Source organism: Anolis carolinensis, chromosome 6 (assembly GCF_035594765.1).
Source record: "Anolis carolinensis isolate JA03-04 chromosome 6, rAnoCar3.1.pri, whole genome shotgun sequence".
NCBI classification, from domain to species: domain Eukaryota; kingdom Metazoa; phylum Chordata; class Lepidosauria; order Squamata; family Dactyloidae; genus Anolis; species Anolis carolinensis.
This window is the reverse complement of record NC_085846.1, coordinates 23637848-23664271: the sequence shown is the minus strand read 5'-3', so window position 1 is coordinate 23664271 and position 26424 is coordinate 23637848. Positions and strand designations below refer to the sequence as shown.

The window sequence follows — 26424 nt, the reverse complement described above, 5'->3', positions numbered from 1 at the left end:
ATTACATTTATTTTACTCTATTTTATTATTATTAATACATTCATTATTTCACTTTGATCTTATTACATTTATTATCCTACTCTATTTATTATTACATGTATTCTTTTCCTGTATTTATTATTATCATTATTATCATTATTATTATTACATTTATTATTCTACTCTATTATTCTCAAAAGGATACATAAGCACATTTACATTGAAGAAGATGAGAATAATGATTGGATCAGAGTTGGACAATCTTATCTTAAATTTGAGATTTATGTAAATATTCAAAAACATTTAACCTACTGATGCCACAGTTAATGTAATTTTATTGGTATCTATTTTGATTTCTGAAATTTACCACCCTCGGCTTATACTGGAGTCAATGTTTTCCCAGGTTTTTTTTGTGTGGTAAAATTAGGTGCCTCGGCTTATATTCGGGTCGGCTTATAGTTGAGTATATACGGTACTTTGAATTGGGGGCCCTTCTACACAACCATATAACCCAGATTATCAAGGCAGAAAATCCCACAATACAGTAGTCTCTCACTTATCCAAGCTTTGCTTATCCAAGCTTCTGGATTATCCAAGCCATTTTTGGAGTCAATGTTTTCAATATATCGTAATATTTTGGTGCTAAATTCGTAAATACAGTAATTACAACATAACATTATTGCGTATTAAACTACTTTTTCTGTCAAATTTGTTGTATAACATGATGTTTTGGTGTTTAATTTGTAAAATCATAACTTATTTGATGTTTAATAGGCTTTTCCTTAATCCCTCCCTATTATCCAAGATATTCGCTTATCCAAGCTTCTGCTGGCCCGTTTGGCTTGGATAAGTGAGACTGAATAAAATCCCACAATATCTGCTTTGAACTGGAATATAAGGCATTGTAGACTCAAATAACCCAATTCAAAGCAGATAATGTGGGATTTTATTCAGCTGTGTGGAAGGGGCCCAAGAGAGGCTGCAAGTCTATATAAATATCTGAGAATAAACCACTTTGAACTCAGCTATTTCTACTCCCGTTAGAGTAAATAGACATAGGACTGTACTGTTAAATATACCACCGTTAGTTGGTATAACACTATTTACTTTTGTCAGTTTTATATGCCTTCAGGTCAACTCCAGTCTATGGAAACTGTCTGGTAGGATTATTTTAGTAAGATGTATTCCAATGAGGTTTACCACTGTTTTCCTCTAAGGGTGAAAAATGTGTGATTTGCACAAGATTATATATGCTGCAAACCCCATGAGTCTATAGCAGGCATTGGGCTAGCTTGGGTCCTGCAAGTGTTTTGGACTTCAACTCCCACAAGTCCTAACAGCCTCAGGCCCTTTCCTTTTCCCCCTCAGCCGCTTAAGCGGCTGAGGGGGAAAAGGAAGGGGCCTGAGGCTGTTAGGACTTGTGGGAGTTGAAGTCCAAAACACTTGCAGGGCCCCAATGCCTGATATAGAGGGACCTGCAGAAAGCTCCAAACAGGGGGCGGAGCTTGGTTGCAAGCCCCGCCCCTTTACGGCATACGTCATCAGCGGAGGTTATAAAAAGGGCCGGAGGCGCGGTGTTCTTTGAGGAGGCTGCGGGGCTCGTTATGGGGCAGCTCTTTGCAAAGCTTTTGAGCGTCTTTGGAAGCCGAGGTAGTGCACTTATTTTTTCCTTTGTCCTTGTAACCCATAGATATTTTAAAAAAATTAGACTTCCATACTTTCTATTGCTGTACTTTTTCCCATTTTCAGCCTCGTTCCTCTCCGTCCTCCCATTGTTTTGCTTCTGCCTCAGTGTTTTCGGGATCTGCCTTGTGTTTTGTTTTCTTTTCTCGCTCTTCTCCGATTTCTTCTTTGTTGCTTTCTGGTCCTCACATCCCCCCCCCTTCCCTTTGTTCCTACTAGGCGCATCTACACTGTGAAATTAGTGCAGTTTGATGACGCTTTGGAATCCTGGGATTTGTAGTTTGGGGAGGGCCCAGCACTCTTCTGCAGAGGAGTCTAAAAGGCAACACTACAACTGTGTTGTCGAAGGCTTTCATGGCTGGAATCACTGGGCTGCTGTGAGTTTTCCTGGATGTATGGCCATGTTCAGAAGCATTCTCTCCTGACGTTTCGCCCACATCTATGGCAGGCATCCTCAGAGGTTGTGAGGTATGTTAGAAACTAGGCAAGTGGGGTTTATATATCTGTGGAATGTCCAGGGTGGAAGAAAGAACTCTTGTCTGTTGGAGGCTGGATGGCCATCTGTCGGGGGTGCTTTGAATGTGATTTTCCTGCTTCTTGGCAGGGGATTGGACTGGATGGCCCGTGAGGTTTCTTCCAGCTCTATGATTCTATGAGGCAAGTGTAAATGTTGCAATTAATCACCTTAAGTAGCATTGGACAGCCTTGCAGCTTCAAAGCCTGGCTGATTCTTGCCTGGGGGACAGTAAATAAAGAACAACACTCTGAAAACAGGAGAATTCCAACATGAAACAATCAGGGCCAGCTGATGTAGTCAATTGTGACCTCACCCCTCAAACAAAGGATTTCCTTAGGCAGGAATCACCCAGGCTTTGAAGCTGCAAGGCTGTTCAGTGTTAATCAAGGTGATTAATTGCAACATTCACACTTGCCTCCAACAGACAAGAGTTATTTCTCCCACCCTGGACTTTCCACAGATATATAAACCTCACTGACCTAGTTTCCAACAGACCTCACAACCTCTGAGGATGCCTGTCATAGATGCGGGGGAAACGTCAGGAGAGAATGCTTCTGGAACATGGCCATACAGCCTGGAAAACTCACAGCAACCCAAAACTACAACTCTTGGGAATTCCAGAGCATTGAGCTATGACAGTTCAAGTGGTGCCAAACTGCATTAAGTCTACCATGTAGATACACCCAGACAAAGAGAGAGAGAGAGGTGATTAAGTCCATACATTAATTTTTCTGCTCAAGTACTATTTGGCAGAGCAGGTTTTGTGAAACCACAACTGAAAGATTCCATAACATTGAACCGGGGCAATTTAAGTGGTATCAAATTGTACCGTATTAATTCTACAGTATAGACCAGGCTTGAGCAAACTTTGGCCCTTCAGTTGTTTTGGACTTCCACTCCCACAATTCCTAACAGCTGGTCACTGACATTGGTTGAAAATCAATTTACTGAGGAATTATGGATAATTAAAACTCGGCAGCATCTTTCCATTTCTGAAATGAACTGCCAGCTTATGATGAAAGTTCAAGCGCCAATAAGGTTGTGTTATCTCATCTGAAAGATGTTGATCCCATTGGGCAGCTGTTATTCTGGTTCTAAGAAATCCTCTGGAATTTATTGAAAAATACATCAAAGGATGATATTATTGATTATCTCAATAACTTGGAATGCGTACAGTTAAGTATACACATATACAAGCTAGTGTTATTGCCAGTTCATTCACTATAATGTATTAATATTTTGTAACTTCAATTTTATTAATATTATGTAATTTATTATTATTTTCATGTGATTTGCTTTATTGTTGAATGCTCTGTTATTTTTTAAAATTGTCTTCATCTATTGTTGTATTTTACAGCATTGAATGTTTGCCTTTTATGTTGTGAACCGCCATGACTCCCCATGGGGAGATAGGGCGGGATCTAAATAAAGTTTTACTTACTTTTTAATGAGGGTCCCTTGAATGATTGATATAGAGTTAGAGGAGAAAGGAAAGGCCGTGGAATAACTTTTCTACCTTTTATAGGCACTCCAAGTCTCAGGTTTGATTTCACGGTCCCACCAAATTAAGGGTAATAAAAACATGTTTAATTATATGCTGGTTTTAAAGGAGCCTGGGCTTCTCAACCTGAAAATAACCTCAGATTTATGCCATTGTGTAATGATATTCCCTTACAACTTGCTTTCATTTTTTTTTATAAAATCTGTATTACATTATTATGATTGTTTTATGTCTGTTGAAATACCCTAAAGCAGGCATGGGCAAACTGGTCGTCCAGGTGTTTTGGACTTCAACTCCCACAATTCCTAACAGCTGGTAGGCTGTTAGGAAGTGTGGGAGTTGAAGTCCAAAACCTGGACAACCAAAGTTTGCCTATGCTTCCCTAAAGGCGCCTTCTGATCTTGAAAGCTAAGTAGGGTCAGTCCTGGTTAGAACTTGGATGGGAGACCAACAAGGAATACCATGTGCCGTAGGCTATATTTCAGAGGAAGGAACTGGCCTACGAAAAACTTATGAATCCATGGGGTCACCATAAGTCAATTTGTGACTGCAAAAAACATTCAAAAGATTTCCTTGAGGAGTAAAGAGAGGACAGTAAGGTCTTTTAACAGACTTTCAAAGTATTTTAATTTGCCAATAGGAAACACAAAAATACATACAAAAGCACCAAAAGACATTGTACTGGAATCAAAATTGAGTAATGACTGAATTGTAATAAAAACTTCCAATTTGTGAAAGAACTGTGTGTAATATAAAACATTGTGTTTTTTCATTCATCACCCAAAAATATATTAAGAACAGTTATTGCTGCTCTGTGTTATCTGTGCTTTACACTCAGTGATATAATCTTTTCATGAATTCTTTTGTGCATTTATTCTTACTGTGTCAACACATCTCATTGTATTAAGATCTCAGATGCATGGCTTGCTCACTATGTGTATTTCTTAAAACCATTAAAATGTTGTTTTTACACAGTCATCCTATATTTAATGGATTTTAGTGTGGTGGCAAATAGGGCCAGTCTCGATGTGTTTAGTGAAGACATCTTGCTTTTAAAGAAACATCTCTAAATATATTTAAATGATTTAATAGATAAATTGTCGCATACTTACGGTTGTGTTATCAAAGGCTTTTATGGCCGGAATCACTGGGTTGTGTGATTTTTCTGGACTGTATGGCCATGTTCCCAGAAGCATTCTCTCCTAACATTTCGCCCACATCTATGGCAGGCATCCATTGTGAGGTCTGTTGGAAACTAGGCAAGTGAGGTTTATATATCTGTGGAATGTCCAGGGTGAGAGAAAGAACTCTTGTCAGCTTGAGGCCAGTGTGCGTGTTGCAATTGGTCACCTTGTTTAGCATTGAATAGCCTAGCAGCTTCAAAGCCTGGCTGCTTCCTGCCTGGGGGAATCCTTTGTTGGGAGGTATTAGCTGGCCCTGATTGTTTCATGTCTGGAATCCCCCTGTTTTCTGAGTGTTGTTCTTTATTTACTGTCCTGATTTTAGAGCTTTTTATAATATTGGCAGCCAGATTTTGTTCATTTTCATGGTTTCCTCCTTTCTGTTGAAATTGTCCACATGCTTGTGTATTTCAATGGCTTCTCTGTGTAGTCTGACATGGTGGTTGTTAGAATGGTTTTAAGGTTCTCTGATGGTATAATATTTGGGGATTTTTCAGAGCAAGCTCTATTTGCGTAAGACACAATAATGTGATATAAATGCATACACTTAAATGTGTATAAATGGCTAAATATATAAATGGTCATCCTTGGTCCCCTTCAGGCTCTTTGTTATTGAATAGATGTTGTTTCAGCCTGAGGGCAATCATTCTGTATGTGTGTGGGATGGTAGAATAGCAAGCAACAGATGGGACAAAGTTTGTTGAAAAACAGGCAAAGAAAGGGGCTGGCAGGGAAAATGCTGTCTGGTTTTAAGACTTGTTTTTTAGAAGCTGGGGAGAATTCCTATTTTCTGGTGCACTTTCCATTTGGATCCATGCAGTCTTTGAAAAATAAAGCATTGATTGGATCTGGACTGGAGAAATGAATTTTACTTTTGAAATCTTGAGAATAAGAAACATTAATGCAATTGATTCTTCTCATTGGATTTGTTGGGAAGCATCTTACTCGACTGAAACCAAAATCTTTGTTTGCTCAGGCAAATATTTGCTGGCAAGAACATATTCCATCCTTTTGTCCCAGCACTTCTTTCATGTTGATCTGTCCTTTCTGATCTGTCCTGAATGACCCTTCTGGGAATCCTTAAATTGAACCTCCTCAAAACCTTGGATGGAGGCTTAAAGAAATGAAGATTTTCCTTTTACTGCCTTTTGTACACTCAATGTACACAAATCTCTGCAGACTTGTAAGCATTTGTGGGCATGTGAGTTAGGAGCTCCTTTCTTAGCTTGGATTTGTGTCCCAAAAGAAACAATGATCTATGTGTTGTTGAAGGCTTTCATGGCCGGAATCACAGGGTTGTTATGTGTTTTCCAGGCTGTATGGTCCTGTTCCAGAAGCATTCTCTCCTGACGTTTCGCCCACATCTATGACAGGCATCCTCAGAGGTTATACCTCACAACCTCTGAGGATGCCTGCCATAGATGTGGGTGAAACATCAGGAGAGAATACTTCTGGAACATGGCCATATAGCCCGGAAAACACAACAACCCAAACAATGATCTACATGTACATCTACTTGTACATATGTACAGGCATTTCTCATTTGCAATGCCAAGGGATCACATAGTTTGGACACAGACCTGCCTCCGTCTGTTACGATATTTCTTCTGTCGATTACAAGACACTCACTAATTTCAGTACCACCAACAGAACATACAATTCTTTATATACTGTATATAAAAAAGCACTTGCAGTTGTAAGTTGCACATTATTTTTTAGAGATGTTTATATGGAGGGGAAAGTGCATCTTAGAATCAAAGAAGTTCAATAGTTAAATGTTAGGATGTTACATTGGAGGTGCAGATGCTTCAGAAGGGGGAAGCCAGGTTGCCTAGAGCAAATAGTTTGCGTATTTGTAAACCCTTATATTGCTCCATTGATTAATCCACATATACTCCACATTTGTGCATTGGGCTTTGTGTACTTTGACGTTCAGTGGCATGCACAGTCCTTCGCTGTTTCCATGGTTTTCTGGCTCAAGGCCAGTGTGTCATGCACACACATGTTGGTTTTTATGAAGCACCTACTTAGGATTGTGCGTGTGAAGTTTTTGTGAACTGCTAGAATACTGTATCAAAGCTTTGTATCCTGACATTCATGTGTCTTGTTGGAAAAAAAACTTGGTCAAATCTGCATGCATAGTCTTTTGTGCTTATGCTTCAAAATGAACCAAAAGACTGATTTCTTTTCTTCTGACGCATTCTCGGGCAAGGCTTAAACGTGGCTTAGCATGCTGTGCACAAGCAGAAATAGGTAAAAGTTAGCCTTGGGCTGGAAACTTTACCCTTCCACAAAGCTAGAGGAAGGAATTTGGGGAGAAAAGTTTCCATCTGCCTTTAGTTAACCACAGGTACTTTGTTGGCCAGACCATATCTTGGGTACTGCCTGTTAAAAGTTGGCTTGATTTGTACTAACCATATTAATGTTAGCAGCCTAAATACATTAAAGACACCAAATCCCATTTGACCTTGGAAGCTAAGCAGTGACAGTCAGCCCTGGTTAGCACTTGGATGGAAGACTTCCAATGAACACCAGATGCTGTGAGTTTCAGGGGAAGGAACTGGCAAAAACTTGAGTATTCCTTGCCTAAGAAAACCCTATAGCATTAATGGGGTTGTTGTAAGTTGACAGGTGACTTACAGGGACATACACGCACAGTTAATGTTAACCATGGAATGTAGGTCTGGAGAATTTGATAAATCAAGATTGAGTAAGTAGAAGGAATGCCTTTCCTTGGTCATGTAGAAGAAAGAGTGGAAGATTTACTGCAGTTCTCTCTTGTTCATGTACTTACGTTGAATTAGGGCTTATTGGAACGTGCAAATGCAGCCAATTGTGTTTGATTGCATGTTGATATATAATGCAGAGCGTCTGGTAGCGCAGCAGGTTAAATCCCTGAGCTGCTGAACTTGCTGACCGAAAGGTCACCGGTTTGAATCTGGGGAGTGTGGGGAGCTCCTGCTGTTAGCCCCAGCTTCTGCCAACCTAGCAGTCTGAAAACATGCAAATATGAGTAGATCAATAGGTACCGCTCCGGTATTAAGGTAACGGCACTCCATGCAGTCATTTCAGTCACATGACCTTGGAGGTGTCTATGTACAACGCCAGCTCTTTGGCTTAGAAATGGAGATAAGCACCACCCGCCAGAGTCGGACACAACTAGACTTAATGTCAAGAGGAAATCTTTACCTTACCTTTTACTATATCATGCATGTCTGGAGTTTGAGACAATGCAGCTAATACAGGATATTATGTGAGCTTGGCTTTGGAGCTTGTCTCTGGAGAACACCAATTCTTCCATTGTGTTATTTCTTTACATTTGGAGTAGAACTTCCTTCCTTCTCTACAAAGCAATTGAATGTTTATCTGATGAAGCTGCCAGACCTTTCCTTCACAGAAAGGGAGTTGACATTTTAAAGCAGCATGCTGCAACCCCCTCCTCAAACTCATTCCTATTACCTGATCTTGACTATATATGGAATTTTTTTATCCTGGCCGTAGGAAAGGGAAAAACGTGATGTATAGAGTACTGTTTAAAACAAGCCTTCTCTGAAACCACTTAGCAACTCTTGAGAGAGATTAGGAAAGATGATCTGTGTGTTTTATACAGGCTTGGCCTCTAACCTTTGCTACAACCAGGTACAACTTGTTTGTGTTGGGTCTCAGTTTTTACTGTGCATTGCACTTACTTACAACCCTGTATGAGGGTGACTGTAAGGTTGTAGAGCAGCGAAAACAAATTCCATTTGTACCTGTTTTTCCTCTGAATAGAATAGCAAGAAATGTAAAAAAGGCATGTGTCCTGTTCTTTTTTTTTACTTTAGACATTCCTTTAGACCAGGCATGGGCAAACTTTGGCCCCCCAAATGTTTTGGACTTCAATGCCCACAACACCTGGAGGGCCAAAGTTTGCCCATGCCTGCATTTAGACCTTTGCTTTGTTTAGACCTTTGCTTTATTTTCCCCTCTTGACCTATGCTTTGTTGTGGCTTAAATTTGCAGGGTAATGGTCAGCTGTCAGAATTGAAAACACAGCTGAAAACCCAACTCTTCCAGGCCTACTTGATCAATTTTAAGTTGTGATTTTTAATCTGCGTTTCATCAGTGGATTTTATTTTGCAATTTTAATTTTGTGTATCTTGTTGTATGTCTTTTAATAATGTTTTATTTCTCGTTCTTATGATGTTGTATCCCACCTTGAGATGCAGGGAGAGGCATGTAATAAATTCAGTATTATTATTGTTATTGTTGTTATTATTAGGGTTTTTTATTAGTTAAGAGACAGACCATAAAAAGATGTGAGTTTAAAATTGAAAGTTGTACATGCTCCGAGTCTTTTTCTTTCTTTCCTTTGGTCAGCATTAGTATTTTGGACCCCTTACACTTCTGTTTTGCTTCATATTAGGAAAATAGAAACACTTATTATAGCATGGAATGACTTGGGATGGTGTTGCAGATCAGTCACCAGAAGCTGATGGTTTAACTGATGATTTAGAGAGAATTGTGAGCTTTCCTATGGCACAAAGTGATGGGCCCTCAAGTCTGGGAAATGATGGTTCTCTCTGTGAGAAAACCAGCTTGGAAAGTGCAGAGCGTCAAGGGCAGGCAGGGGAGTTTGAAGCAGCAACAGCAGATAAGGAATCAAGTGAAGAGCTGAGTGATAAGGAGATCTGTAGCCACCGAGATCAACAAAAGTCTTTCTTTACATATCAGATCCAAAAATAGATTGCAATGGGCATAGAGATTATGTGGGGTTAGTTATAGGAAAAAGTTCATGGGAAACAGAATGATTTCATGGGTATCTGTTAAATAAGTTGTTTACCTTAAAGTCAGTTTAGGCAACGCTGCGTTAGACTGAGAAGCTAACTCTGAGTTCTCTTGTTCCTGGTTCAAAGAAAGCTTTGATTTTGGATGTAATAAATCCTGGAAGTTTTCTATGTTCCTGTTCATGTACGCCTGTTAAAGTTTTACTAGTTATACCTTCCTGTTTGTGGATTTTTGCTGTACCTATGATTCCTGGCTGTTCCTGGATTTTGTCACCTCTGGAACTTTATGAGATATCTGGATTATTGTTTGGTTTCACCTTTTGCTAAACCCTCTTGGGTTATATATCTTCCTTTCTTCTTTCTAATGTTTATATGCTTTTAATATGGTGCTTTCAATAAATTGTTTGCTTGTATTCCTGGACTCCTGTGTCGTATGGTGGTCATAGATATTTCCAGCCTGGAGTGCAACAGATGGAGATAAAGGATAAATGTTAATTGTGAGCTTCACCATGAAGGACATGTGACTGTAGAGATGGAATGGGACCATTAAGCATTGGCCACTGGTGACACCCATGTCAGTGGGCGATGAATCCATTGTAGGTTTTAGGTTGATCTTTCAAGAAATCATTAGAGATGCTGGACCTGTTTTGGAGATGAGCATTAGTAGCTTTAATGGCGACTTTAGATTACGAACATAAACACAGAGCAGTTTTACTGCCCACAAACACAAAAAGTACTATCCCATGCCACTATAAAGTACAGATTGTCAAGTGACCTAGTTGGAACACTGACTGCAATAACCGTTCAATTTATGAACAAGCTAAAGAGGTCTTGTTGTTGTGACCCTAAGGTGATCCTAACGCAGAATTTTCTAGGGATGAGATTTTTATGGTCATGGGGGATTTGAATCCTGGTCCCCACCACTACATCATTCTAGCTTATCTTTGTCTTTTCTACATACATGGCAAGCTATTCAAAATGCATGTTTTCTCTTTCTCTCTCCAGAGCATAAGGTGATCATTATTGGCTTGGACAATGCTGGGAAAACCACCATCCTCTACCAGTTGTGAGTATCTCCTTCCTCTTTTCTTTGAATTTCTGCTTCCATTCATTGTGTTTGCCATTAAATCTGTTCAAATGGAAAGAACTTGGGAGAGATGGGGTAAGGGGAGTTGAGACTTAAATGTAAGTGTTATTTATTTCTATAATTGTATTTTTACTTTGCTTAATAATGTGTTATTATGTTTGTTATGTAATGTTTGTGTTCTTTTTATGATTGGAAACCACCCTGAGTCCCATCCGGGAGATAGGGCAGTATATAAATACAGTTTTATTATTTATTATTATTATAAATGTCACGGCCAAACTGTGACACAAATATCTCACGTTTTGAAGCTGAGTGTTTTATGTGTTTTAATCACACAAACGGAAGCTAGGTCTTTTTGCTACCAAAGTATAGCTTTAACCACAAAACCAAGGGGGTAACCAAGATGACCGATTCCAATTCCAAAACAGCATGAAAGTACTTTTGTAGCCATACCGCCTAGATCCAAACCATGTAAGGCTTTAAAGGTCAAAACGAGCACTTTGTACTTGCCCCAGAAAGTAATTGGAAACCAGTGGAGTTACTTTAATATGGATGCAATATGCTCACTCCTAAATGCCCCTGTAACCAATGCATTAGCAAGGCATTATAAAAAGACCTCAAGGCATTTGAGAGGCAAATCCTTTTATTTATTTTAGCTGGGCAGGAGGATAATGAAGCAATGCCACCCACCAAACTCCTAGCATTCTGCAGTTGCCCACTGCTGGCGTAAACAATGTTCATGAGACTTTTAAGTCTCTGCTAATATGACTAACATGCCTCCAAAATACAGTGGCTACGGAAATGATCTTTGGAAGTTCTTACTTTCCCCTGTAACCTACTTCCTTCAGTCCTGACGCCAACCCTCTGACTTTGGAGACGACCCTTCAAAATAGCCTGGGAAGGGCAGTATGTGGAAATCATCTTATTCTACAGATGGAACTCTTTACTCAGCGGTTATAGTTTCTTTTGTTAACAGAGTATACTGGTTAATTATAATGCATTGCAACTAGTTATTAAAAAGAAATTGAAATAGCAGAAATGAGCAGATATTAAGCACTGGCTGAATAAATTGTTGTGTGCCTTCGCGTTGTTTCCACCTTGTGACAACCCAAAGGCAAAACCCTTCATGGAATTTGTATAGAATTTGCCTTTGCCTTCCTATGAGACTGAGAGAGTGTGACTTGCACAGAGTTACCCAGTGAGTTTCCATGGCTGAGTGCGAGTTCCAACTCTGCAACAGAGTTGTAGTCCAACTACTACACTTGCGACTGGAAGAGTAGATTTTTTAAAATCCTCTAATGACAATGATAAATAACTACGGTAAATATGGTCTGCTTATTTTCTCTAGTAGGGGAACTGCCACTACGAAGAAGGCTCTGGTCCCTTGTGAACCAATGAATATGAACCTTCTTGAATCTAATTTCATACCCTCCTTACACTGTTTCCCCTGTTAGAGCCTATCAGATACATAGCTTTCTACATAGCAGTTTTAGCTTCTGCTTTTAAAATACAGAATGAGTGCCACTTTCCATTGATTTCAGTTTGAGAGAGTGAAATGATGAACATGCATTTCTTTATTAAAATCAAAGTAGTATATGAATGCTTTAATGTCACTGGTACATGCCTCTTGTCTAGTGGAAATTTGCTGCTTAGGATATACGTTCCTATTAAATAAGTACATGTACTGTGCATCTTGCTTAACATTTCACGGATATGTATATGTATATGTATATCTTCTATTTTAAAAAGATATGTAAAACAATTCTTCATAGTACAGGACTCAGTGATATGGAGTTCATATATTGCAGTTGAGCATCTTAAAGTCCTTGTTTTTCTTTTCCCTTGGAACAAATCTTTAGTGGCTTTTTTTTAGTACTAACCAAAAAGGTAGGATATTGGTCTGTATTGGAAGGTAACTTGGCTTTAGAAATCAATATTTTGGACTACAATCACTACAAGTCCTTGCCCATTATGACTAATAGTCAGATATGCCGCTTATAATCCCAAATAACTGGAGAGAGCCATGTTGGATTGACAACAGTGAATAGAAGATATGGTGCATAAAATATTTATCGCTGCCAGTTGCTTCTTGCTGATAAGCTTCACTAGAATCAAGGCAGTTGTTGGCATAAGGTTTCCAATGTGTCCCCAAAATTCTACTGATTATGGATTAGAGATGTGCAAAAAGCCTGTGTCTTTCTTCGTTATGCCTTATTTATATGCAGAAAAGACCAGTAATGGATTGTGGGTTGTATGCAGTGGAAGCGTCCTGGGCCCATAACCTTTTGGTAAATGGAAATCTCTATAACCTTTTGGAGATTTTATGATCTTTGGAAAGGCATGACCCTGTTAGAAGTCACAACCTTTTGAAAAATGATGTCATAACCTCTTGGTAAAAAGCACGAGAGTTATAACCTTTTTGGCAAAATGGCATTCATGCAAGACAATCAGGTTTCTCAGCTGTTAAACTGATGTCCCTAGATATTTCTTTGAACTGTTAGGGACAAAGATATGCCAATGCACAAAACACACACGTATATAGCAGAGTTTCAGAAGTGTTCTTTTAGATGCCCAAAAACATCTAGTCTCCCTTAAAATATATTTGCCTTTAAATCATGCTCTCAAGAGACAAAAATAAGCAGACTTCTTTAAAAGTAACATAGTTGCTTTACTCACAAACTCCATGTATTCAGCATACAGGTACTTTGCTTCAATTCAGTTACAAATAGGATTTGAAGTCATTTTCTCTGTGTAGGTAACACAGGCCATCTTTCTTAGACTCAACAGTCCATAATCTAAAGCATCTCTTTGTTCTGATAGTCTAATAGAATCTCTGTTTAGTCTGAAAGTCCCATGCAGTCTGTAAACATACTATTCCTGCTGAAGGCTAAAGCATACATCTGTTTCTACTAAAGTCTCTAAGCATACAGTTCCTACTGGCGTCTGAAGGCAAACTGTTCCCACAAAGTCTAAACGCATACATCTAAAATGAAGTCTGAGTCCTGAGCAAACCCAGATCTGATCACATGGTCTGCAGCCCGTCCCGCAGCACAAGAGTTAAAGAAAACTGCAAACCAATACACACATATACAATACAGTAAGCAATCTGAATTATATACATAACAAATAACTAGTGGAGGCTTGAAGAAGGTTGCTATTTCCAACAGTATCATCATTTACTGGTCTGTTCTCCCACCAGCCTAATGAATGAGGTTGTCCACACGTCACCTACAATTGGCAGCAATGTGGAGGAAATTGTCATGCGCAAAACACACTTCCTGATGTGGGACATCGGTGGACAAGAGACGCTGAGATCAACTTGGAACACCTACTATTCCAACACAGAGGTGAGTTTGAGTCAGCCTGCCTTTTAAACACAACATATTATTCATTATTGAAGAATTAACAAGGCATTAGAAATAATGTACTTTTACATTTTCTTCAAATAAAAAACATCCAAAACAGCACTCAAAATTGGTGTTTTAGGACACATGAAAAACATGTTACATTAAAAAGTTACAGATGCAACTAGTCATGACATTATTACAGTATTTTAAAAATTATGGTTGGCATCCTCTTCAGTAGTTACAAGGTCACAAGCTGGACTTCCGATCCCATAATTGGATGTGATCCCAAAACTATGACTAAATGGACATTGCAGATCACATTTACTGGGGATTCTGGGCATTGTAGTCCTAAAATTACTTCACTGCACTGTGCCTTGGCTGTCCTGTGTGAGTTTTTTATTATGCTAATCTGTTGAGAATGAACTAGACATATTTATATGTTGCTCTAGACTTGAGATCTCTCTGAATCGTGTCTCTCTCTCTCTATTTTGCCAGAACAAAACCAAGTAGAGACAAGTCCCTTTGTCTGCCAGGAGCACATTCTTGACATTTTGCTTTATGGAATGTGTTTTTCCCCTTCTTTTCTCTCTTTTCACACTCCTCCCTTCCCTCCGCCTGCTTTTGCCCAAGGAGAACTTCAACAAAACAAGACATTCTATCTAAACCACATCTCTTTTTAAATGTACGTAAAAACCCCTTTTAAAAACTGGATGGATGATGTGTTGCTTATGGAGGGAGTACAGAAAGTTCATGGACCAGTCTGTTCTGCTCCACCCCTACAAACCCAGAATGCTGAAGTGGCCAAATATATGAGGTTTTATTGTATCCATGTATTACATTTAATTTTAAATTGGCGCTTCTGGAGTCAGCCCTGCCGTTAGGCAGAGTGAAGCAACTGCCTCATGCAGCAGGCATTGGGAAGCAATAGTAGCAGTACAGTACCCCAGTTTGTCTTGCACCCCGTAAACTATCCTTCTTCCCTTAAGTGTGATGTTAGAGTTTATCCTGTTGCCCATATTAAAGTATGGTTCGCTTGATACTTACATGGAATTTGTCTAAGGATGTTTTGGCCTTAGACAGCTCTGACTGTTGCCAGCTCCCACCCCATGCCTTGCTGAGGTTTTGCTGGATATATTTCTGGAAGTTTAAAAGTGCAGCTGCCAGATGTAGTTTGTTCCAAGATGTCCAGTGTTTGAGCCACTTCACTTATGCTGTTTTATGCAACCCGTACAACAGCCTTGTAAGTCAGGGGAGTGTCCCCATGAAGCAGATAGGGATGCAGGAAGAACATGGGTCACCCAGGGCCATGTAATGAGCATATGTCAAAGGCACTGCATAAAAAGCGGTTCCACTAAACATTTGACTGTAATAGGTGTTCAACAGTGGAATGTGCCACCTTGTAATGTGTAAAGTCTCATTCTCTGGAAGTTTCTAAGTAGAGACTGGATGGCCATCTGTCAGGAGTGTTTTGATTGTATTTTCCTGCATGTCAGGGCGTTGAACTGGATGGCCCTTGGGGTGTTTTCCAACTTTATGATATGTTCTAATGGATGGCTGGTTCACAACTCAGGCCTTGTTTACACATGCAGATGAAAGGGAGTGAGAGAATGAGATAAAGATGATTAGGAATGATAGTTGCTGTAGTCCCAACTACATCTAGAAGACCTTGATTTTCACTTCTTTTGTTGTATACTGTAGATGGAGGATTCTGATGTTTAATGCCAGTATTCATAATGTCAACAACAAAAACCCTCCCAACAAATAATACAAATGAAAACAGAAGGAATATGAATGAGCTTGCTGAGCTGATTTTCTGTTTCAAGCTACAGGGATTAGTAGATCTGTATTCAAAATCATGAACTAGGTCCCTTTTCACCTCAGGTTGACAGTGTATGAAGACTGAATGACAGGTATAGAACTATGGCACCAGTATAGTATATTTTAGAAATGGTTCCTATTATGCAGTGTTTCATTATTAAATGTTTTTATACAGGATTTCAATCACTATTCTCTATGTAAACAGTCCAACATAATCAGTCAACATTTTCTGAGCATACTTAGTACTCATTAGCCTGTTGTAAGTAGTCCTTCTTAAATTTATTGATTTGCTTACTACATTTATATCCTGCCATTTCTCCACTAAACCCAGGATGTTACCAAAGATTCCCCTCAATATATTGAATTAGCGTTTTCCAAGATGTTTGCCCTTTTTGGAAAAAGTATGCTATCTGTGAGATAACACTATGTAGTAAAATTTGGAAAAAGTTTTTGTTCCTGATTTGAAAGTGTTATTCCTGTTTAATTGTGCAATGCTTACTTTGAAAGTACAGTAGAGTCTCACTTATCCAACACTTGCTTATCCAACGTTCTGGATTATCCAATGCATTTTTGTAGTCAATGTTTTCAATACATCGTGATATTTTGGTGCTAAATTTGTAAAAACCGTAATTGCTACATAGCATTACTACGTATTGAACTACTTTTTCTGTCAAACTTGTTGTATAACATGATGTTTTGGTGCTTAATTTGTAAAATCATAACCTAATTTGATGTTTTATAGGCTTTTCCTTAATCCCTCCTTATTATCCAACATATTCGCTTATCCAACATTCTGCCAGCCCGTTTATGTTGGATAAATGAGACACTGCTGTAGTTGTTATATTCCAGAAACTTCGTTTTTGTGGCTGCCACAAAGTATGTTGAATTGGTTGAGACTCAATGAGATATTCATTGAAAAGTTATAATAATAGTAACGACAACAACAACTTTATTTTTGTATCCCGCCCCCTTGGGGCGACTCACATGGGGAAACTCAACGACATAGTTAAAATGAGCATATTAGTATTCACATAACAACCTCATAAAACAATATAAAATGAACAACAATATAACACAGTATAAAATGGCAATAGCAACCATTGGCTTAAAATAGTAAACAATTTTTGGGCTTGGTAGGTCGGGTAGTGAGAATCAGTTATTAGGGCAGAGCTGATGGATAAAGTGCAATGTCAGAAGGGAAAGATTAGGGAGAGAGGGCAGTATAACGGACATACTATAATTCTGGGTAGGAAACAGTAATAGGATGCAAGGACTAGAATTTGGATCAAAGCTGGGGCCAAAGTTTTCTTGGAAATCATCATCTATACCAAAATGTGCTGCAGGATGTCCTGCAAAAACAAAAAATTTGCAATTTAATACACTTTCTTATGTTTTTATGATAGAACCAATTAGGAAATGACATTTATGACCCAGGAATAAAAATCGTGTTACATAGTGTTACATAGCCTTCATTTAGCAACGTAGCAAACCAATCATGCCTCCATTTTCCAAATTCCCTTGTTAACTCCAAAAAACAAACAAGGCAGACAAGTTGAAAGTTGCAAACTTAAAAGTTAACGAATGGCTTTGCATTTACATATGCAAGGGGATTCTACATCCTTGCTAACTAATGAAAAGACTAGGCAAGTCTTCAAGTCACCACCTTTCAACAGAGGAACAAAACATAGCTGGAGATTAGAGGAAGAGCAGAGAGAGAAAACAGAAGGGAGGCAAGACTTGAAGGGAGAAAGAGGAGTTTATATAACCAAAGGCCCCGAGGAAGTGAGCACGTTTACATGATCTACTTTCAAGGTATTTATGACCATGCATTTCAAAAGAAGATAAGAGCAAATGTGGAGGTTTAGAGAGAGAAATAAACAGGAGGATCTGACATACAAGAAGCCCTGTTCTATCTAAACCTATTTATTTATATTTATATTTATTGCTCTAAAACAGCAAGTGTGGAGGAGAGAGAATGCTGGAAATTTCCTATATTCTTCACTTTATTATTGCAACAACTCAGAGAGACAGATCATGCAGAGGGAGGGCCAGTCTGTAGTCACCCAGCGATTTCCATAGCTTAGTGGGAATGTGAACCTGGATCTCCCAAGTCTGAAGGCTATACCATACTTGTGTATTTCTGCAAACATTGTTTTTCTCCAGACTTGCTGTTTGAACATGGATGGTGCTATTTTGGTTACATATGGAGCTTTCGGTGGCGCAGCGGATTAAACCGCTGAGCTGCTGAACTTGCTGACTGAAAGGTTGGCAGTTCGAATCCGAGGAGCAGGGTAAGCTCTTGCTGTTAGCCCCTCACTTCTGCCAACCTATCAGTTCAAAAATATGCAAATGTGAGTAGATCAATAGGTACCACTCTGGCGGGAAAGTAATGGCACTCCATGCAGTCATGCCAGCCACATGACCTTAAAGGCATCTACAGACTACGCCAGCTCTTCGGCTTAGAAATGGAGATGAGCACCAACCCCCAGAGTCGGACACGACTGGACTTAACTTCAGGGGAAACCTTTACCTCTACCTTATGGATTGAAACTTGGGGAATTGAGGCTGCTGTTGGCTTCCCCTTTTCTTAACCTTGGATTCTGTTGTGTAGACAGCTCATAAACATGTTGCTTCCTTGCTTCCTTCCTTTAGTTTGTTATTCTTGTGATCGACAGCACAGACCGTGAACGGTTGACCATGACAAAAGAGGAGCTGTACAAGATGCTGGCGCACGAGGTGAGCCTGCTTGCCACAGGATACAAAGTGATACTTTATGGAAGAACTTGGATACAGGTTGGGTATCCATTGCCTGAAATGCTTGAGATCAGATGTGCTTGGGATTTCGGATTTTCTTCCTGGACTTTGGACTTCCTGTATTTGCATATACAGGCCGTCCCCAAGTTATTAACAAGATAGGTTCTGTAGGTTTGTTCTTAAATTGATTTGTATGTAAGCCAGTGTTTTAGCATTGGATAGCATTGGGAAGAGATAACACTCATGTGACGTTTGTTTTGCTGCCTGTGCCCCTGTTTAGAAGATTTCACCTCACTTTCTGTTCCTGTGATAATTGGATTTTGAAAAAAAAAAAGGCTTATTGTGGAAACAAGGATTGGTGATAAAGCTTCAGTTGAGGCACCTTTTCCCCGTGATAACTCTTCCAGGAGTGGATTTCCCTTCCTATGGGTAGATTAACCCTCTTACTTCCTGTTGTCTCACCCCCATTCTTAACTATGAGTCATATGTAACTCAGATGTTTGTGACTCGGGATCTATCTGTACACAAATAGTGAGATATCTTGGAGATGGTACCCAAATCTAAATAGGCAATTAATGTATATTTCACCTTACATATAGAGCTTGAAAGTAATTTTGTATCTATTTTTTCATAATTTTGTTCATGAAACAGTGTTTGGATAAATTGTCAGAAAGCAAAGGAGTCATTTTCTCAGCCACCCATCTGGATGATTTTGAATTTTGGGGTATTTTGGAATATGGAATTCTGGATAAGGGATGCTCAACCAGTATTATTCACAATTTTGCAGATTGTGTATTAGTGTGAACCTATAATGTTGGATGAGATAAAATCACCAGACTGTTGCTTTTTCAGACCTAGTCTATAGATGGCAGTAAAAGATAGAAAAGTCCTGAGATGTTAGATCAATTGGAAGGATGCCTCTTTTTTAATGTTGCTTTTCGATAAAATCTTTCTGGAGGTAGAAAGCCAACTCAGCCAACTTAGTTGTCCTGAATTCTGTGTTTCTCCAACAATTGAGCTTCAAGGCAGCTCACAACAAACGTAAAAACAGATACAGGATATATAAAGCCACATAACAATGATAAAACAACACCTGATTCAATATTGGTATCTGATGTAAAACATCTTCAAATGGCTGAGTTGCTGAGATATCAAGGAAGGCTTACAAGTGCTCTTATTTTAACCAGATGAAACTATCAGTAGTAAAGTGTTGATGCAGTGACAATTTCTGTGACACAAGTGAAAGACTGATTTATCAGGTGGGAAGGGGGCAGAGTATTGGTTATAGGACCCCTCTTCCAGAAAAGCTCTCCAGCAATTTTTTTTTTTTTTTAGTTCAAGGGATAATTCTTAGGCAGTTTTTGTCCTAAGATTTTTCTATGCCCTAGGATCTGCAAATCCACCCTTTCCATACAAAAAAAAGAGGAGTTGTCTAGAAATCAACTAAAATGGCAGCTGGAAGTGATATCATATGACTTTGCGTATGTTGAAACTTGCTCGTGTGCAGTTGTCCATCCGTGGCCTAGGATGAACCTTTTCATACAGAAATTAGAGATAGAAGGGATGAGTGCCACTATTGGACAGCAGGAGGAGGAGGAATATGTGGCCTGATGGTTAGAAACCCAGTTCAAAGCCAGAAATGAGGGATCTGGAGCAAGGCACAAGAGACCGCAAGTATGGATTTAGAGAGCATTTCAGTGTATAGTTGAGGAAGGCAGCTGGAAATCAAGGACAGCATTTTCCATGCATCCTAGGTCTTATGTATGAAATATATGGATGTAGGAGGTAAATGGATGCATGTTTAGCCTGCAGAAGAGAAGGCTTTGGGGAGACATGATGGCCATGTATAAATATGTGAGAGGAAATCATAGGGAGGAGGGAGCAAGCTTGTTTTCTGCTGCCCTGGAGACTAGGACATGGAACAATGGCTTTGAACTAGAGGAAAGGAGATTCCACCTGAACATTAGGAAGAACTTCCTAACTGTGGGAACTGTTCAGCACTGGAACTCTCTGCCCGCAGTGTGGTGGAGGCTCCTTCTTTGGAGGCTTTTAAGCAGAGGCTGGATGGCCATCTGTTGGGGTGCTTGGAATGTGATTTTCCTTCTTCTTAGCTGAGGGTTGCACTGGATGGCCCATGAGGTCTCTTACGATTCTATGATTCTAGAAAGGCATGGATTTCACCTAATCCTTTTTATTAAATTTTAGTGTCAGAGGTTCCATACATAATATATTATACAAATATTCAGGAAAATGTTCAGTGTGTGTGTGTTTTTAGTGTCTTAGACCCAAGAATAAGGACAACATGTGACCATCCAGTGATCCCATCATCTGTTACCATTAGCTGTGCTGTCAAGATAGTGGAATGTAAAGTCCAGTCTCATTTTCCCAAGCCCTTATCTTAAGGAATACAAAATTAAGGCCAATATGTAAAGAAGAAGGGAAAGGATAAATATTAAAGGACAGATAAGGTTTTCTCCTTCCACACTAGAATAAGATGTTGAGCAAGGTTTGCTAGGCTATATTTGAAACTGCTCTGATAAATATGCTAAACGAGACAGGTATGTATAGTCCAAATATTAATTTGACAATATCATAATTATTATACTGAGTGATTATCATCTTGACCTCTGAAAGATGGGTTTTGAAGTTCATTCCTGTAGTTCATGCAGTTTTGGAATCAATGGGGACTGGAGATTGAAAAATGCACCTTCTCCTTCTGTTTGCAGGACCTTCGTAATGCAGCCGTGCTGATATTTGCCAACAAGCAGGATATCAAAAATTCCATGTCTACCTCTGAGATCTCAAAGTTCCTAACCCTGAGCTCCATCAAAGACCATCCATGGCACATTCAAGGATGTTGTGCTCTTACAGGAGAGGGGTGAGTAGTGCTGTATATGTAGGCCTTCCAGTAAGGCTGGAAGATAACTGAGGTTCTCTACCAATGGATCTCCTTGCTATAGTGAAGAGAGAGGGAAAAAATGTCATGCTCAGAACTGGTCATTTCCTGATGTTTAAAAATATCTTCTCTAGGCGGAAAATGGGCCCAGGAGGCCAAACATTTTTTTAGGGGGATGTGACCCTTCAAGCTCTCCTGGGGGCCTAATGTAACCATAGCTCATCCCTGTTCCAAGAAAAAATACCAAATAGAACAGAGCTCTGAGAAAGATAGAACTCATGTTTTGCATGCATAAAGTAAAAAATTCATTTCCTGATATTCCCAGTTAAATTTGAAGTGGTAATCACATGGCGAGACCCTAAAGACTTCAGTTCCTCAAACCTTTTAAGCCAAGGGCTGGTTCATGGTCCCTCATACTGTTGCGGGGCCAGACTATATTTTGAAAAAATGTGAACGAATTCCTATGCACACTGCACATATCTTATTTGTAGTGCAAAAATATATGTATTTAAAATGAAGAACAATTTTCACTAACATAAACTTACCAGTATTTCAACTGAAAGTGTGGGCCTGCGTTTAGCTGATGAGATAGTCAAGTTAATTAAGATTGTTGTTGTAGCATGCTTTCAAGTAGTTTCTGATTTAGAGGGACCCTAAGTCCAAAGTTTAGGGTGTGGGCTGGGTAAATCACGTTGAAGGGCCACATTTGGACTACAGGCCTTATTTTTTTTGGCGGGGGGGGGGGGGGGCTGCCTTAAGGACTCCAGATCCCTTCTGATCTTGGAATCTAAGTAGGGCCAACCCTGTTTAATACTTAGCAGGCAAATGCTAGTTATTATACTATAGGCAAATGCTAGTTACTAGTGGGCCATGCCCCACTAGTGAGACCTAAAATAGGGTTCGCAAGATATATGTGGAAAATCAACTCTAGATTATTAAATATGGTTTTCTGTGGGCGAGCAGATGGCGACTACTGGATGGCATTATGTTCTTTATCAGAAACTATGCTGATGTGGTCTATCCAATGCAATTTTCTGAATCAGCACCCCAAGTAACCAAACCAAATCTAAAGTTGAACAAACCTTATTTGTAACCCTTTTGGTACTAATGTTGGGGAGTGGTCCCTGGTCAAAAAAAGGTTGGGAACCACTGTACTATAGACTTTATTTCAGAGAGGAAAACTGACACAAACAACATATGAATATTTCCTGCCCAGGAAACCCCAATGAAAATTCATGGGCTCACATAGGTCAACAGAAAACTTAAAAGCAGAATCAAATGGCATGTATGCAGCTCTCTACTGTTTTAGGGACCTCCCATCTCTGCTGGAAAAACAAAACCACCTAGAAAAGAAAATAACCACTCCTGAAAGATCCCAAAAGCAAGGAGAAGTGCCTTGTTAAATATATGCAAGGCTAGATTTATGGCAAAAATTATTAAAGTAGAAGGAAATGCGGGAAAAATCAGATTTTGGGTAGGTGTATGGTCTGTATTGGAACTCGAGAGCAAAATTACTTGAAGCTTGCCTTCCCAATTGAGCTAAGTGTTTGACACTCTCTATTGCAGAATTGCTGCCAGTTATAATAGAATAATAGCAAGGCCAGATGGGCCGGCGGTCCAACTCTATGAAAGAGCTCTTTAGCTCCATGCTGAGTTTCTGATTGGTTTTGATCAGCAGGACCCAAAAGTGTTCAAAGGTTTGCAACTTCCTATGGCTGAATCAGTGATCTAAAGTGTTTTGGATTAATTGCACCATTGATTTAATTTTATTAAATTAGCAATAATTACAAACAACTTTAGGGCCAAACACTAGGGAGCTGGATTATCCCCTTTTGAGGACATAAGAGACAATTTTGGTGGATCCCTGGGATCTGTGGGTTTTTCAGCAATCTACTGTCTTTTCCTCTCTCCTTCTTACAGGCTTCCAGCTGGTCTAGAATGGATGGTTTCTCGAGTTGCAAGCAAGTGACCTCAGCCAAATGCTCCTGGAGGAAAGACCGAGAGGAACCTTGTGCATATTTATTTCTATTTTGTAAGACTCTTAGGACTTGTGGGACATTGTTGGGCTCTATAACTTTACAGAGCCAACGGAACTTAATTTTAAATGCTTTAACAGTATACAGAATATCATAGGAGGTGATGATGAACTGTGCCAGTACAGAAAAATAATGGAAGATCCCTTTTGTGTCAGACTTTGCCATACAGACATACTTCACGCCATTACAGAGGGATGAAAAATGGAACACATTTCTCCTTTCTTGATATGCCTTAAATTGTCAACCTCATGAACTTAGTTACAAAAAAGCCGTGGAATGCAAAGGACACAGAGTGTTTTCGGCCTTCTCTCCACTCCAAAATACTTTGCCTTCTTATTTTGGGATCAGCAAAAGTCCACTCCTAACCTTATCTTTTTTACTCTGGTTGTTTTCCAAGGTCAAGAATAAGCCTCTGGAACAAACATGTCAAATTCTCCTTATTCTTCAAGGATTGCTGCAATTTCTTTGTGCATCATATGCAACAGAATAATCAGGATACTGCTGGTCTGCCCATTGGTGTGTCTTGCTCAGTCCTTTTGGGTAGACTTATGCCTTTTTAACAATGCCCAACTTGTTAAAACATAGGAAGAGCAATCTTGGCAGTTGTTTGGGGTATTTTTAAAATATAGGATTTAATGTATTTAGACAAGGAATCTCTAGATAGCTGTATTGTTGAACTGCAACCCCAGAATTACCTTGTAGGATGAAAAAGTTGCCTTGACTTATTCTAATACCCCTACTATTTGCTAAATGGGGCAGATGTCTTCAGGAATTTGTGCAGACCTTTGAGGAGGTGATTACAGCCTAAATGTGACTGTATATCAGGGATGGGCAAAATGTGGCCCTTCAGATGTTGCTGGACTACAAGACCCACTAACTCTTCATCAGTGGTTATATGGTCGATGGGAAGTATAGTCCAACATTGGAAAGTGTAGAAGTTGCCCATCATGGTTATAAACATCATCTTCTGGACCTAAAACACTGCCGTCAACAGTTTTATACTCCCAGTGGATGTAGTGTCAAAATTGTGTAACCTCGTTGTGCCTTGTGTGAGGACACCATTAATATCTCTTCTGAATGGTTCTACGGTGAGTATATGGTGAGCAAAAGGAGGACGGATTACACCACTTTGAACTACAGAAGTGTTTGAAAATCGCGTCCTCCGTGGGAAAAAAATTAAACCCACTCGAAGATGAATGCAAAAGAGGGAAGGCACAGTCTTACAAGTACTGGGTTTACTGTTTACATTCAATATTTTCTTATAGAAGTGTTGCAGTCATTTAAGTGCCTCTTCAGTTGACACTTCCCTAAGACATGGAAGGAAGTACAGACCTAAATTCTCTTCTCAGTCCTGACTATGTAGACCTGTTGGATCGGTATAATTTGTCAACAGTGAAACCTCCACATTCACTGGAGTGGGGCATAGGACCCAATGAATTTTTTTAAAAAAAATTAATAAAATTCTGTTTTTTAACCTCAGTGAGCACCTCTCTAGGAATTTTTAGGTCTTCCATCATGACTGGTCATCTTCTGCTGGAAGCTGAACATAAAATCCTATTGGAGGATGTAAAGTGCAGGTGTAAAAACACAAGGTCCACAGGCTGAATCTGGACCACCGTGATATTTTTATGTGGCCCGCTCCTGTGTTGTTTATAATTAGACATCATGACTAGAGCTGATGGAAGATGTGGTAGAGTAACATCTGGAAGGCTGTTCTGCCTAAACAGGAGAATGGGGTTTGAATATCAATGCAAGGCTTGTGGATATGATGCCTGACTTTAAAATGTCCTTTAGCTTTTCCTCACCATCACAGCCACAAGTGCAGTTGTGTTGCAGTTCCCATTTCTCCACTGCACGGCAGATAATCAAAAGAGATGGGAGTTCAATAACATCTGGGGGCCCAAACTGAGTAAAAACTAAAGAGCACCAACCACTATGTAAAAGAAATAATAGTTGGCTCTCTGTATCCATGGATTCAGTAGCCCTATGAAAGCAACCAAAAGGCTGATGCATGTGAAAATGAGCTTGACACCCCTGAGGTAGAGATTCCTAGAGAGATGTCTCTAGATATCTCTTAAATTCTCCAGCATGACTAGAGAAAGTGGATCACCCTGTAAGGTGTAGGTATTCCTAGAGAACATTTTTGATCAAATCCTTTAATGATCAAATCCGCAAAAGTCAAAACCTCAAATATGGAGGTATGAGGGTATATGTTGTCTCATCATTCAACAATTCATTCAATTGATCCCTTCTAGCTGAAACTTAACAACAGACTGCCAGTCAGTTTTGTCATTTCACACAATCCAGTTATTGTGTACCCTCCAACTTCCTCAATTTGGCAGAGACCGTTTTAATTAATCCTCTGTCATTTTTTTTAAAAGCTGCTTTTAAAATGTCCCAGTACATTTATCCTCCTCCCACCTTCCCCCTTTATTCTCAGTTTAGGTCATTTTTGTGAGTTTATTTTTATTCTGCCTTTCTCCTGATATAGGGGTTGAAGGTGGAATTCAGGAGATAAAAAAGGGAATTTTGCTCTCCCTGCTACTCTCAGGCAAAAGCAAACTACTACAGCATCTCCTAACTTGTGTGTTCTTCCTGATACATCATTTTTGCCATCTTGGCTACACAGTTTAAGTGGAATAATGGGGTAGCATGAAGGGATCCTTGGTTACTTCAACGCAAGAACAAATCCTCACCTTGGTAAACCGCACAGTATTTTTATAGATGTTGACCGGCTCATAACTTAGAATTTATTTGAACAGAATATATTTTCTCTTATTATGGGGTATTTTTTAACAATGTATTCCCAAACAAATGTTCTGTTTGGAGCTTTTTTTAAATTAAAATATTTCTTTGTAA

The 26424-nt window shown here is 39.4% G+C and overlaps 1 protein-coding gene across 1 annotated transcript; it reads left to right on the top strand.

Moving 5' to 3' along the window:
* Positions 1–1494: 1494 nt before the first annotated feature.
* Positions 1495–26424, top strand: arl5c (ADP ribosylation factor like GTPase 5C). The gene is made up of 6 exons (XM_008113549.3): positions 1495–1629; positions 10633–10693; positions 13914–14061; positions 18532–18615; positions 21360–21511; positions 23450–26424. The coding sequence occupies exons 1-6, from the start codon at positions 1584–1586 to the stop codon at positions 23496–23498; spliced, it is 540 nt and encodes a 179-aa protein (XP_008111756.1). The 5' UTR covers positions 1495–1583; the 3' UTR covers positions 23499–26424.

Bases quoted from the DNA above. Each gene is read 5' to 3' on its own strand.
- arl5c (XM_008113549.3), top strand. From the start codon at position 1,584: ATGGGGCAGCTCTTTGCAAAGCTTTTGAGCGTCTTTGGAAGCCGAG. The intron at 10,694-13,913 runs GTGAGTATCTCC...TTCTCCCACCAG, and splicing joins ACCACCATCCTCTACCAGTT to CCTAATGAATGAGGTTGTCC. The intron at 21,512-23,449 runs GTGAGTAGTGCT...TCCTTCTTACAG, and splicing joins TGTGCTCTTACAGGAGAGGG to GCTTCCAGCTGGTCTAGAAT.